The sequence below is a fragment of the Onychomys torridus genome, chromosome 14, assembly GCF_903995425.1.
Source record: "Onychomys torridus chromosome 14, mOncTor1.1, whole genome shotgun sequence".
NCBI lineage: Eukaryota > Metazoa > Chordata > Mammalia > Rodentia > Cricetidae > Onychomys > Onychomys torridus.
In genome coordinates, this window is record NC_050456.1 from 80,677,896 (window position 1) to 80,693,286 (window position 15,391).

The window sequence follows — 15,391 nt, forward strand, 5'->3', positions numbered from 1 at the left end:
ATGTGGGCACTTGTCTCTTCTTCAGTGAATGCTCTTCTGTCCCAAGCATTTGGATATACTGTTGAAACTATGGCCCTTCTGGCCCCATCCAGTATCTTGGCTGCTGCTGTGATGGTGTTTTAGGTCCTGGTGGCTGTCACCTGGGGCAGAATCTACTCTTCACATGGTCTTCCAATGAGGGAAGAATTGAGGGTGGCTGGGTCTCAGGCTCAGAGGGTAGTGAAGTGTGTGTGGACAGTGTGATCTGAGTCAGGCTGCTTGGCATGTTCAACAAGGTCCTTCTGGGCCTGGGAAACCCTTTGCCCATTGTAGGAGGCAGCCTAAGGCCCTTGTCCAATCATGTTCCTGTAGTCAGGAGCCAGTGTCTGCTTCAGCTCCACCACGGAGGAGAAGATCCACTTTACCTGTGGGGCAGGGTGGGTAAGTCAAGGATTAGGCCTGCACTCTGTCCTGTGGATAAATCAAGGACTGTTTCCCTTGAAGTCCCCTCTAGACAGGTAGGTAAGTTAGGCAAGCACCCACTCCCAGAGCCCCTCTCCAGCCGTGTTGGATTCTGGAGGATGGCATGGGGACCAGAGAGGATAGAATGGGAGGATTGTGGTGATGCAGTATGGGAATAGTGTGGGATAGATTGGTGGAGAGCATGGGACCAGGCTGAGGATACAGCATGGGACAGTGTCAGGACAGTGTGGGCACTGAATAGAGACAGTGTGGTAATGGAGTGGGGTGTTGCCTAAAGACAGAATGAGTGATGAGGTGAGGACAGCATGGAACAAGGTACATGTTAGCCATTGTAGGTCAGTGTAGGGACAGCATGAGATTCAGAATGGTAGGCAGCATGGGACATCATGGGAAATAGCACAAGGCAGCGTGGGAACAACACAAGAACTAAGGGGGATGGTGTAAGGATAGGGTTGGGGACAGCAAGGGAACATTATGGGACAGTAGGGTTCAGTATGTGGGGCAGTGTGGTATGGACAATTTGGGGGACAACATGCGCAGTATGGACAATAGGGATCATGGACGCCCAGACAACAGCACTGTGGGGCAGCATAGGACAGTATAGGATAAAATGGGGACCATTTGGGGCATCATGGAGACTGCATGGGACATTGTGGAGACTGTCAAGACAGCAGGGTAGACAGCATTGCACAGCATGTGACAATGTGGTAAACAGGATGGGACAGTTTGGGGTGTAGGACATCACAGCGATAGCATGGGGGACAGTGTGAGGAAAACAGTAGACAACACGGGACAGGAAGTGAAACCATGGGAGGTAGAATGGGACAGCGTGGTGACAGATTGGAAGCAGGGTGAGGACAGTATGGACACTGTGGAGACAGTGTGGCCGACCTTGTAGAGTGTGACAGTGGCGCTGTAGCACACGCTGAGCAGGAAGAGGGTGATGAAGATGGTGATGGTCGTCCACAGCCCATCCAGCTCCCCATCCTGGGCCTCAGCACAGTTGTCATCCAGTTCTAGCTCTGGACAGAGAGGGGCAGTCAGTGTTTGTCCCAACAAGGTGGGGCAGGGAGTGATTCCCTGTGTGTCAAGTGGGTCTGCATGGAGGCGGAGGAGAAAGGACCACCTGGGCTGGGCCAGCAGACCCTCCCTGGGGCCAGCTTTCTTTCTGCTCTCTATGGATCAGAAACCTCAGTTCACAAAAGTGTTCCAGTTTTGTCCCTGGGCTCAGCCAGACACAGTGGACCTGATGGTGGCGTGGACTGTGTAGAAGACTGTTCTGTTTGCTCCACTCCTCAGTTCTGCGACTGGCTATGCTGAATCAGGGCCTGTGACTCTTGTGGGTAGTGGCTGTGTAGCCTGCCTGATCTTCTGTCTGTCCTCTGGTGACCAAGCCTAGAAGGCCAGAGTGATGGCAGAGCCTATTCCTGGTGTTGCCTAGACTAGGTCCACACTGGGAAGTGAGCCAAGTTATACAGCTTTGGAATAGTGTCAATAGTGTGAGATAGGAGCACTGGCCTGAGGGTTCAGGGACAGATTGGGCCTGAGGGGACTTATGTGTGTAGGAGGAGGATTGTGAGCATCCTTGGCAGAGAAAAGTTATCTGTTTCAGTTGGTCCACTTGTAGATGTTGAGGAGGGGCATGTGAAAAGACCTTATGCATCTTTAGCTTTGAGTCCTATGCAGGAGACTTCAGTGGTGTGTGTGTGTGTGTGTGTGTGTGTGTGTGTGTGTGTGTGTGTGTGTGTGTGTGTGTGCCTTGTGGGCTGAGTGTTTCTCAGAAGGATGGTTCTAATGGGTCTAGGTTCAGCAGCCACATGGACTTGTGATAGTCCCTCTGATGGGTAGTGAGAACTACCTTCGTTCTCACCCTATGCCATAGACCTAGTCCCTGGAAAGCTTCCTGGACTGAGCGGAGGGGCAGCCAGGGTCTGTCTGCAAGCCTAGATCACATACATCTTTTTTGGTGCACTCAGAGATATCCTTGGACAGGGAGTGGGGTAAGGACAGACTGAGGGAGATGGGGTTTGTGTGCTCCTTTCTTTTGGGGAAGTCTTAGGTGCATCTCTGCACCCTAACAGGTGAACTGCTAGTTAGAGGGAGGGCAAGTGAGAGGCACTGCCTAGGGATAAGCCTTTCTAGTGAGGAATAAATTCCTTTCAGGCCAGGCAAATTCAAGAGTGCTGGGTCTGGCAGTACAGAGCCATGTTTTCTTCCTAGTGTTAATTCAGGTCTCAAATCCTGGAGACCCCACAGCCCATGATCTAGGTAGACTCTATATCTCAGAAAGAACCAGGACATTTTTGCAGGGTCCCAGGGCAATGCTGGGTGCTTTATTTATACAGGGAAGGGGTGGAGGTAGGTGTTAACATCTCTTAGGGCCAGAGGGCTCACAGGACACTAAGCTCATTTACCAGGAGAGTGGGAGAGAGTCTTCTCTGTGTGGTGATTGTGCAGGGCTTCGTGTACCACAGAGCAGGTGAAAGTATTTTGTGCTTCCCAATCGATCTTCTGCACATTGAGCTTGCTGTAGAGGAAGTAAGTCTCATCCTCGTCCAAGACGGGCTGAGTGTTCTTGTAGTTCTGCACTGGCTGTCCATTCTTCTGCCATTCCACATAAATTTCATCAGGGTAGAAGCCTGTTATCATGCAGGTGAGAGAGACTCTATTCTTGGTCATCTGCTCCTTGGGCGGGGGTAGGAGGTATACCTGTGGAGTCTGAATTTGCCCTGTGGATACAGAGAGTGGTCAGCACAGAGGTCACGGACAGGGCAGAAGTGTGTTGATGCCAAAACATGTCTACACCTTGTTGCAGCCACTACATCACCCACTCTGCAGCTCCTACCTTTCTTCTTGGAGATGGTTTTCTCGATGGGGGCAGGGAAGGCTATGCTGTTGACCTTGCATTTGAACTCCTTGCCATTCAGCCAGTCCTGGTGCACGATGGGAAGGACACTGACTACTCGGAAGGTGCTGTTGAACTGCTCCTCCCGGGGTTTCGTCTGAGCTGTATGCACTTCCGTGTCATCTACAAACCAGCTGAACTGGACCTCCGGATCATCCTGGCTAATGTCCACCACTACACACGTGACCTTGGGACTCAGAGAAATTGTGAGCAGGTCCTTGGGCTTTGGTGGGAAGATGAAGACGGATGATACTTCTGGGCCTGTAGATGAAGAAGAAAGATGGAAATAGAGCAATACTTGGACCACCCCCTAATGTGTACTACTTAGGGCACTTGCTGCATATAGGGGCTGGAGTGAAAGGTCTATTGACTTACCTGGACATGACGAAGGCTTGGAACAGCCAACTCTGGGCACTGCAGAGAGAAGACTGTGTGTTACTGGGGTCTGGAGATGGGAAGGCACCAAGATGGGAGAAGGGAGAGTTTGGCTGTTGTGTGGGCTCAGGCCAGGGTGCTCCTGGGTATGACCTTTGGCAGGTTCATACCTGAGTCTGCCTCTGTGTGTCCAGGATGAGGGGCATGGGCATCCATGCAATCCAGAGTACTAGTCCATGAGTGTAAAGGACATGGACAGAAGTCTCCAGAAGTGGGACAGACAGGATGTCCTGCTGTCCTGGGCTGAGGTCTCCTCCCTGGCAATGGCCGCCCTGCCTGGTTGGTCTAGGAGGCTCAAGCCGCACCTCTGGTGAACCACTCCTCCCCTGCTTGTCCTCTCACCAACTTTCTTGTCCACCTTGGTGTTGCTGGCCGGATGGGCTACGTTGCAGATGACCGGCTGGCTGGGCCAGGTGCTGGAGGACACAGTCACTGAGCTGCTGAGGGAGTAGAGACCAGAATGCAGGACAGATGGGAAGATGTGCACACCGCTGGTCAGGGATCCAGAGTTCCAGGTTACAGTTGCCGGCTCAGGGAAATAGCCCTTGACCAGGCATCCCAGGGTCACTGTGGAGCCAGATGTGCCTCCAGATCCAGGAGCCAGTGGATAGACAGATGGGGCTGTTGTTGTGGCTGCAAGAAAAGGGGCATGTGTGATCCTGCTGTCAGATATGACTGATCCAAGCCTCTAGAAGGCCTTTGTCTTCAGCCCTCCCAATGCTCTGGCTCTCTACATGGTGTAGGCAACATCCAATGATTGGGCTGGTGAATGTCAGGATCATCAGGTTAGGTCAGGCCTGAGGTGCTTTGGGCACAGTCCCATTCCTAGTACATTTTCAGAGGACTGCCACACCAGCTGTCCAGGGTGGGTACCTAGGCCCCACTCTTTGGTCTCTTGTGCCAAGGCCATATGGCTGCATGCAATCAGGCCAACACTGGATGACAAACGAAAGCCAGCACAGTCCTCCAGCTGGCAGTTCCTTCCTAGCTCTGCCTGCCCAGCCATGTTGGCTCTTGCCAACTCCTAGGCTGCTTGCTCCTGCCTTGGAGGGTTGATGGTTGACTGACGGCCCATGTTCTTAGGTGCCCTGAACTCTCCACAGTCCCAGAGCTCTGGCCAAAGCTTCGCTGTGTGGGTGGTGTCTTTTCTAGTGGCTTTGAACTAAGTAGGGTCAGCACTCTGTACTCCTGGGTCTGGAGCCACATCCTGCCCATATACAACCCTCTAGGATTCCCCTCCTCGACCTACCCCCTCTCAAGTCAGTCTAGGCTCCTAAATATGTGCTCTTGGCTGCTCCTTTGTACCTTATCCCCTTCTCAGGTCTTTCTCTCAGCTCTTACAGTTCACCACCAACATCCCCACCTTTCAGGTACCTAGTGTGGGCTGCACTGGCCTGTCCTGCCCTGGCTGATCAACACCTTGCTACGGTTCAGTCACACTGAGGAGACCCTGGTGAGCTCATCCTTGGCTTTCCATGTCTTCCATCTTGTTCTTCACACTGACCTGCATTCCTTTTGTACTTGTATTGCCAGACCCTAGAAAAGCCCCTTTCCTTGTTCAGTATCCCTGGGCCCTTGAAGTTGGAGAAATCCCCATTCTTCACGAAGCTGGCCGGAACCGCCCCTTCCCTGTCCTTTCAGTCCGTAGTTCCTCCCTTTATTTCCAGGGCCTTGCTGGTCTCCCCTGCACCTCAGCTCTGACATCCCCTGTTCAGGCCTAGTCCCCACACTCCCTTCCTTCTGTAGGTTGACCCTGGGTATCCTGTGTTGTTGGGACAGGTTTGGTTTTCCTGCCTTCTGTTTCCACAGCCGCCTAGGATCAAAGTTAGGGCCCTGACTTGAGAGCTGCAACCGTGAAGTTCCTTTGGTAAGGTCAGCCCGAGGACCCTGCCCCCCTACCTCCCCCCACCATCCCTGTTCCTGCTCAGCCAGAGGCCCTTCCTGACCCCTCCAGCCCCAGGACTGGTTCTTTCTAAGCCCTTAGCTATTCTTGCTGCCTGTATCAGCTCTCTCCAGCAGGGCTCCTTTAGTTCTGCCTCTGTGTCCTGAGTATGTCAGGCTACCCTGTTGGACCTGACCTGCTTCCCTATCTGCCTTTCCCCCCCTAAGCTCTTGGGGCTGCCTGCTGCCTGTCCAGCCTTCTCCTAACCCCCATCTCTTCTGACATTGGGCTTGCTTCTTGAGCCCTCAGGGGCCACCTCCTGTCCCCCAAGGGCACTCCCTTGCAGATTTCCTATTGTGCCCTCTTCAAATGTGTTCTCATCTGGTCTCCTGGTCTCTGTGGTCCCTGTACTCCTCTACTGTCCCCAGCTCCAGGACTTCCTTGCTCTGATAGGACCCCTTTGTCCTTTTGGATCAGCCTCCCTGATTTCACCAGAAGACAAACCGACTTACTTTCAGGCCTGTCCCCACCCTCACAGCAGACAGCTAGATCAGCTCTAGCCCTCACCTCCGGGCTTTTTACACTTTTAATTTTCTTCTCTCTCCCAGTGTGAAGGAAGGGTAGTTTATCCCTCCCCTCTGTCACTGGCACCCTATCTTGCCTACCATTTCAACTCAGCCTTGTTCCTCAAACCCTGTGATTGCTAAGGTTAGCTAATGGAGCTCCTGGCAGTACACAGACCCTGCTGGGGTGGTCTGGAATGCTTCTCAGTCTGTTCTCCCACATTCTCATCTACCTGATTCCCCTTTAACTATTCATCCACAGTTCCCCAGGCCCCATCACCTCATTCCCCACACCCTCACCTGCCCCAGCTCCCCAGTACCTGCTCAGTACATTCCCCATATTCTCACCTTCCCAGCTAGTCCCACCTCCCCAGTACCTGCTCAGCCCATTCCCCACACCCTCACCAGCCCCAGCTCCTCAGTACCTGCTCAGCCCATTCCCCACACCCTCACCAGCCCCAGCTCCTCAGTACCTGCTCAGCCCATTCCCCACACCCTCACCAGCCTCAGCTCCCCAGTACCTGCTCAGAACATTGGCCACACCCTCACCAGTCCCAGCTCCCCAGCACCTGCTCAGCACATTCCCCATGTTCTCACCTCCCCAGCTAGTCCCAGCTCCCCAGTACCTGCTCAGCTCATTCCCCACACCCTCACTAGCCCAGCCTCCCAGTACCTGCACAGCCCATTCCCCATATTCTTACCTCCCCAACTAGTCCCAGCTCCCCAGTACCTGCTCAGCACATTCCCCACACTCTCACCAGCCCCAGCTCCCCAGTACCTGCTCAGCACATTCCCCACACTCTCACCAGCCCCAGCTCCCCAGTACCTGCTCAGCACATTCCCCATATTCTCACCTCCCCAGCTAGTCCCAGCTCCCCAGTACCTGCTCAGCTCATTCCCCACACCCTCACTAGCCCCAGCTCCCCAGTACCTGCTCAGCACATTCCCCACACCCTCACCAGTCCCAGCTCCCCAGTACCTGCTCAGCACATTCCCCACACTCTCACCAGTCCCAGCTCTCCAGTACCTGCTCAGCCCATTCCCCACACTCTTACCTGCCCCAGCTCTCCAGTACCTGCTCAGCCCATTCCCCACACTCTCACCAGCCCCAGCTCTCCAGTACCTGCTCAGCCCATTCCCCACACTCTCACCAGTCCCAGCTCTCCAGTACCTGCTCAGCCCATTCCCCACACTCTTACCTGCCCCAGCTCTCCAGTACCTGCTCAGCCCATTCCCCACACCCTCATCTGCCTTAGCTTTGTTGTAGACACTGAGTCTGGTTTCCTATTTGCTATGCTGCCAGGCTTCTCTAACCTTTCAGAACTCTCACCTACCCTGGCTCTCCTGTAGCTGCCCAGTCTGGTTTCCCATGCTCTTACCTGCCTCAGTTTCTCTGTAGTTGTTCATACCGGAACCCTACACTGCTCCCTATCTCAGATCTCCTGTAGCTGCTCAGCCTGGAATACTTTAGTACCACTGATCGCAGTTTCCCTGTAGCTGCTCCACCTGCATCCCTGCACATCCTCCTGCCTCAGCTTCCCTAGATCCCTGCGTATTCACCTGCCTCAGCTTCACTACACATAGCTGCTCTGCCTGGATCCCTGCACATCCTCCTGCCTCAGCTGTACTGTAGTTGCTCTGCCTGAATTCCTGCACGCCCTGCTGCTTCAGCTCCCCTGTAGCTGCTCAGCCTGGATCCCTGCACATCCTGCTGCCTCAGCTACCCTGGATCCTTGGCCATCCTCCTGCCTCAGCTGTACTGTAGCTGCTCAGCCTGGATCCCTGCACGCCCTGCTGCCTCAGCTCCCCTGGATCCCTGCACACCCTGCTGCCTCAGCTCCCCTGGCTCCCTGCACAGGCTCCTGTCTGAGCTCCATTGTAGCTGCTCAGCTTGGCTCCCGGCATATCCTGATGGCTCAGCTCCCCTGTAGCTGCTTAGCCTAGCCCCCTACACTCCCAAATGCCTCAGCTCCTCTTCAGCTGCTCAGCTTGATACCTTATACACCTCTCAGCTCAAGATCCCTGGTAATTGCTCAGTCAGGTCCCCACACTCCCAACTGCCAAGCCTAGAATCCTTCACTACTTCCTATCCCAGCTCCCCTGTGTCTACTCAGCCAGGATCCCACGTGCTCACTGGCTCCAGCTTGCCTGTGTTAGCTTAATGTGGTGCCCCACCTCTATCTACCCCAAATCCCCTCTAGCTGCTCTGCCTGGATCCCCACACTCTGATGCACTCCAGTTCGGCTGTAACTGTTCACTTCCCATGCATCCTGACTCCATTGTACCTTCTCAACCCATTCTCACCTTCGCCTGCCCTCTCCCTGTTGTAGGTGTGTAGTCTTGTTTTCTGAACTCTTCAGGCCTCTCCAGATTCTCCATGTACTCTGGCTTCCCTGAGCTTCTCAGATGATCCACTGCTGCCTGCTTCACACCCCTGTAATGCTCATCTTGGCCTGGGATGGTGTCTGGCCAGACCTCTGTCACTTGCTACCCACAGTCCTGGCTGCTTCACCGGGCTCCAGAGGATGACTTGGTAACTCCTGCCTCTCATCCTTCCCCTGTGCTGTTCTTTGCTCAGAAGGGTGTCTGACCTGAGCTCTGAGCCCTTTGATGTCTCTATTATGGGCATCAGATCAGCTGCTGGCAGGGTACACAGCTTTTTAAGCCTGGCTTCTTTTTCTCTTCAGCTCCTGGGGCTGTCCTGGACCCCCATTAACCCCATCTCCCCAGATCCCTGGTAGTTACCTGCCTGATCTGGTTCTCATAGTTTCACCAACACCTCAGCCCTATAGCTACTCAGCCTGGTTCCCTAAACTCTGGGGCGACCCTAGGTACCTAGCATTCCCACCTATCCCCAGGCCATCTTCTTCTTCTTCTTTTTTTTTTTGGTCCTGAATTCCTGTGGTTACCCAGCTAGCCCCAGTGTGCCCAACCCCATGCAGCTACCCTGTGCTGCTCAGCCTGGTCCACCACGCTTACCTGTTCCAGCTTCTCTGTAGCTGATAGAACTGATCTCCAGAATCCTGGGACTCCCTATGTCTCCTAGCTCTGTCATGTGCCTCAGCTCCTCTTTGCTACCCAACCTGGTTCCCTAAGGTCCTGGGAGATGAACTGAGTTCCCAGCACTCTGTTTTCCCTAATTTTCTTATGTACCTCGGCATGGTCCACTGAGCTTCCCCGAATGCCCTGGACCCCAGCAATGCCCTGGACCCCAGCTCTTCTATGAGCCCCAGTTGCCATGTACTGGTCAGCCTGTGTCCCCGTTTCTAACTCCCTGCTGCCCCAACTCTTCCACATCTGCTCAACTAGGTCCCCAGCACTCCTGCTTGTCCCAGGTTACCTTTATCGGCCAAGCTTGGCTTCCTGTGCTCCTGGGGATGACCGACACCCTAACCCTCCTATCTACCCAGTCCTGAGTAGCTGTTCAGTCTTAGGTCCCTAGCATTCCCATTTATCTTTGTTTCTCTGTGCAGTTCAGCTCGGTGACACCCCTCAGCCCCAGGACAGCTGTTAAGCCTATTCCCTGAATTTCTGGGGTTTCCAGCCAGACTCCTGCCCACCTGAGCCCCATGTAGCTGCTGGGCCTGCTCCAGCACTCTCTTCTCCACGCTCACCTGAAGCTGTCCTGCCTGGTCCTTTGAACTCCTTGGGCTTTTCTCTATCTTGTCTTTCCTTCTTTCAGTTAAGGTTTGGCTTTACTTCTGGTGTTTCTCTTGGATGCTGGGATTAACCCTTGAACCCCAGAGTACCTGCCTTGGCTCTCATCTTTTCCCAGCAGGCTTACAGGCATTCCCAGATGAGCTCCTGGATGTTACACTCCCCACTCCCCTTTTTGCTTACCACAGGCCTCTGCATCTGTTGGCTCTCCTTTCCTCACTGGCTCAGCTGCCTGGGCTCTGTCAACCTGTAGTCCAGGCCAAACCCATCCCTCAGGCTTTCTGCCACATCCTATCGCCTCTTGGAGGCTTCCACAGGCCGCTCTGTCTGTGGGTGTGGGCAGTTCTAGTTGCTTGTTGTGCTTCCGTCCATGGGCTCCCAGAGGCTGCTTGGTTGACACCAGGCTGCAGGCAGGAATCTTTCTCTTCAACACACAGGCTTCTTCTGTCAGGGTTGGTCTGTCAGCTCCTTCCCAGTCTCCTGTGATATGATGACTCAAAGACCCAGAAGGGCCACGGATGCCCCCAGTCTCTGGTCCTCTCCCTTCGCAGCAGCTCCTTTCTCTGCTGAACCCACTCCTTTGTGGAAGCCTTGAAAGCAACTCCTTCTCTTCCTGTTTTGGTCCTGGCCTTCTCTTGTCTTTCCCAGAGATGCGAATGCCACCCCACTTCCTGCCCATGCATGACTAAGAACAGGATTGACAGTGGGTGGCTTAAGGCATTTCCTGAAGTTCCCCTTTATTCTGGGAGTTTCTGTGTTGGGGTGAGGGAGAGTCCAACCTGACTGAGATGGCTTCATGTGGATGTGTGGGGGTGGGTGAGGCAGTACCCTTGAGACTCTGTGCACCTGGGCTTTCAGGGGTCTCTGGGTCGGTTGAGGCTGAGTGATTATGCCCACTCTTTCCTGACCACCTCATTGGAGAAGTTTCCCTGGAGAGTACCTGGGCCTCTCATTCAGGTCTGACCTAAGTCCAGTGTTGGTGACCATATTTCCTTGTCCCTGTCTCTGGCTAGTGCTATCTCAAGAAAACCTAGATAAGCCCAAGGCACAGGCAAGAGACTAAGGGCTGTGACAGAGTATGGTGTACAAACTGAATGGCAAAAGGAAGAGGCTGTGGACTCTGGCTGAGTTTTCAAGAAGGAGGAATCTTGGCTACAGAGAGAATCCCTGCTGGGACTCAGGAGGAGCCCTTGGAAAAATTAAGAGGGGACCTGGTCACCTGGTGCACAAGGTTCCTAACACTGGCACTGCCAAGGAAACCTCATGGATTGTAGCTGTGGAACAGGGATTCCAGTGCTGATGCCAGGGGCTCATGAGGATGTGGAACAGGGGCATCAAACCTGCTCTAACAGCATGATGCACACGACAGTGGATCCCACAGAGTGGAGGAAGGAGCTCATTCAGGGTTTGGAGGAGGGTGGGTGCAGGAAGGGGGAAAGGGAGGACAGTAGTGCCCAGGACTGAAGGGAGTGGTGCAGGGTCAGCGGAGCCAAGGGACTGGCCAGCCTCTGAGGTGTTTTTCTGGGTCCAGTGACACTGACATCATGTAGGGAAAAGAAGGTAGAGGTATTGTGAAGGGTAAGGGAAAGGTGGATATCCAGAGGTTAGGAAGACCTCATCAGGAAGATGCTCTGCAGAGAACAAGAAACAGGTCTTGGCCTGGGAGGAGAGGACAGGTCAGGGCTTCCCATGCTGGAAAATTGTAGCTCCTCAATTGTAGCAAGCAGAAGAAGATCTGAGAGTTCTGAGTTCCGGGCTGAGACCTAGAACACAAATTTAGGAGCTTGGGGTGGCTAGGCTGGGGCATGGGCTGAGGAGGAGGCTCCTGGTGGGCCGTATCAGGGCAGGACGTGGGTCCATACACTAGAGAGGGTGCTGATTGTCTCAGTACCAACTTGAGAAGACGCAGCTTTCAGGACAAAGACAAGGCTGGGGCACTGGGATTGTTGAGAGCTCAGGGATCTGAGAACAAGAACCGCTAGTCAAGTAAGGGACTGACAGGCCAGAGTGAGACAAACTACCTAAGAAAGGGCCAAGGGCAGGCAGAAACGGTGAAGGGTCTGGAGGCCCCTGAGCTGAGCAGGCTGTGGTTGGTCATTGAACACTGACATGGACCATCTCTGTAACCATGAAGCACAGGAGGAAAAGGCATCAGAGTGGTCTTCCTGGACAGCTGGTCCAGCAAATTTCTGGATGTGGACTGGGGATGGGTTGAGCTCAGATTGGCATGGAGTTGGCCTACGCTGGTGATCCACGGGTTAAAAAGAATGAAGATAAGGCAGGTAGAGCTCATCAGGTGTGCATGTAATACCTATGAGCCCAGTTCTGGATCTGGCTTGAGATTTACAGAAGGCTAGGGACCTGAGGAAGCTGAGGACTGAGAGTTTCCAAGTACATGTGCTCAGTCACATCTGGCAGCATGCTTACACATTCTCCTTCTCTTGTATCAAGTACTATGGCAGCATCTGTCTTATACATGAGCCCTAGCTGTGGGGACACATTTGGGTCTACAGTGACCATTGGCTGCCTGGTCAGTGACCATGCCTTGGAGCTCTAGCTATGTCTAGTGACCTTTTCATCTGTCCTAAAGTCTGGACTCTACTCCTTCAACAGCTTAGTGAATGTGCCCACCATCATCGGTGTGGGGGTCTCTGCATACACCACAGCCAGCAGAATGTCAGTGTGTGTGAGGTAAGAAAGAAGTTCAGTTCAACACAGCTCAGTAGCCAATGCTGATTTAAACTTCGAGCGTCTAATCCTGGGCAGTTTATTTTAGGCATATTTAAGTACATTATAATTTGGAAAAAGTTTCCTGGTGATTATTAACTCAGTCCCATGTGCACAACAAAGCTTAAGGCATGCCTGCATTGAAAGTCTTTTTATAGTACAAGTGACAGCTTCCATAAAGATGGGTTCTATAGACTAACAACATGTGACATCTTAAGGGTCTTGGGGGTAGGGATGTGCTGTGGTCTTAGTTATACAGACAGCACAAAGGTCACTAGGCTGTTTACCACCTCCACCCCCAGCCTTCTGGGTGGAAAGAACTTACTCACTCTCTCCCTTTGAAGAGACATCCCTGCACGTTTAACACCCTGGGATCACCTGCAAGCACAATAGCCTCTCTGCCTCCTCTACTAGCCCAGCCAGACCATTACCTGCAATGTAGTCCATCCAGCTAGCAGATCAGGGTGGACAAGAAAGTTAGTGAGAGCATAGTCGGGGAAACAAGGTTCCCTGGAAGTGATGCTTGGGTCATCCTCTCATTTCTAGAAGAATACTAAGCCGAGGGAAGCACCTGTACACCCACTGGTGCATACAATGAATACATATCAGCTGGTCTATGGACACCATGTACAATACCAGGTCCACTCACAGAAATCCTACTCACCATTCACATGTGGGTCATCTGAGACAGACACAACTGTCATCTTCTGAGAGTTTCCACCCCAGTCTGCCAATAATACAAACGGACCTAGAGGGGTCCAATCTATTCCTGGACCCTCAGGCCTGCGTTCCCACTCCATACAATCACTGATCTTTCATAGCAAGTTGTCTGGCTCACTTCCCACTGTGGACTCTTTCTGGAGTCCAAGCATCACCAGACGCAGGCTCTGCCATCACTCTGACTCTCTGGGCTTGGTCACCAGAGGACAGACAGAAGGTCAGGAGGGCTTCATAGTCACTATCCTCAAGGGTCACAGGCTCTGTTTCAGCCTAGTCAGCTTTAGTACTGAGGGGTAGACATACAAGGAGGGATTCTTCACAGTCCAGATCACCATCACCCTGAGCCCAGGGACAGAGATGGAGAATTTTTGGGAACTGAGCCTGCTGGCCCAGGAGGACAGAAGACAGACTTGGGCCCAAAGAAGGGGTCTGCATGCTCACCCTAGCTGCTCCTACCTCACTTGCCTCCTCAAAGACCTACTCTGCCACACAGAAAATCACCCTAGTCCTACCTTGTTACTGCAAACACTGGCTTCTCCTTTTCTGTGCAGAGATGGAACTGGACAAGACCTGTGCTGAGGCCCAGGACAGGGAGCTGGATGGGCTCTGTGCAACCATCAGCATCTTCATCAGCCTCTTCCTGCTCAGCGTGTGCTACAGCGCCACTGTCAGCACTCTTCATGGTTGGCAATACCATCGCCTCAGCCTTCCCCCACTGTCCCCACAATGTCCGTACTGTCCCCAAGCTGTCTACACACTGTCCATACAGATCTTTCAAGTTGTTACCATTGTCTCCATGTTCCCATTCTGCCTCCACACTGTGGCCATGTTTCCCCATACTATCCCTATGGTTTCCTCATAGTGTCCTAGGCTAGCCTTGAGAGTGTCATATGATACCTGCCTGGTGCCCCGGCCAGTGGGGTCCTCAACAGGGACCTAAAGGGAGGGCTAGTGAATGAGAGGGACAAGAGACACAAAGAATGAGAGCAAGACAGGATGTCTGATCAAGCTCCAAAATTTTATTTTTCTCTTAAAGCATATATAGGTAGGCAAAGGGGGTTGCAAGCAGGAAGGGACTTAATTATGGGGGTTGCAAGCAGGAAGGGACTTAATTGTGGGCTGTTGGGCCAGCAGGGAATGTTGCTCTGGGGGTTATCTATCTACTCTTGCCTAACTGCCTAATTGCTTAACTGCAGCTCATTCACTTGATATCTGAGAAGAGGTTCTGGTGCTATGTTGACTTAAGCAAGGCCTAGATTTAAGAAAAGAGGCGAGAAGCCCAAATATGGCAGCACGTGTGTCAAGGGTCGCTTAGGCTTATGGCTCCCGTCAGCCTGGTATACCTTTTATGTACCATGATTTCTCCAGTACCTTCCCATGCTGTTTTCTATACTCTCATGCCCTTTTTATGCTATGCCAACAATTTACCCAGATCCCCCACATTGTCTCCATATTACCCAATTGTCTTAGTCAGTGTTCTACTGCTGGGAAGAGGCACCATGACCAAGGCAACTCATATGAAAGACAGCATGCAATTGGTACTGGCTTACAGTTTCAGAGGCTTAGTCCATTATCATCACGGCAGGGAGCATGGCGGCATGCAGGCAGGTCTGGAGCAGTGACTGAGCACCATGTTCTGATCCATATGCAGAGAGAGAGAGAGAGAGAGAGAGAGAGAGAGAGAGAGAGAGAGAGAGAGATAGATTCTGGGCTTGGCTTGAGCTTTTGAAACCCCAAAGCCTATCTCCAGTGACACACTTCCTCCAACAAGGCCACATTCCTAAGCCTTTCTTTAAAATTGTGCCACTCCCTGGTGACTAAGCATTAGAACACATGAGCCTGTGGGGGGCATTCTTATTCAAACCATTGCATCAAGCTTGTCCCACCCTGGCCATTCTCTCCTGATTTTGTTTCTATGCTTTCCACCAAGTTGTCCCCACTCTGTTCACACACTGCTTGCCTGATGCTCCATGTTCCTTTGCTGTTCCCAACCCTATCCTCACCCTGTCATCCATTCTATCTTCTTTTTTCCTCCACAGC

At 52.8% G+C, this 15,391-nt stretch overlaps 1 gene segment (V, D, J or C); it reads right to left on the minus strand.

Annotated features, from left to right (window-relative positions):
• Positions 1–320: 320 nt before the first annotated feature.
• Positions 321–14,048, minus strand: LOC118595309. The segment is given in 9 exon segments: positions 321–404; positions 1,354–1,484; positions 2,877–3,191; positions 3,308–3,628; positions 3,743–3,781; positions 4,145–4,435; positions 10,088–10,589; positions 11,800–11,866; positions 13,864–14,048. Coding segments are annotated over 9 exon segments (1,935 nt in total).
• Positions 14,049–15,391: the final 1,343 nt, after the last annotated feature.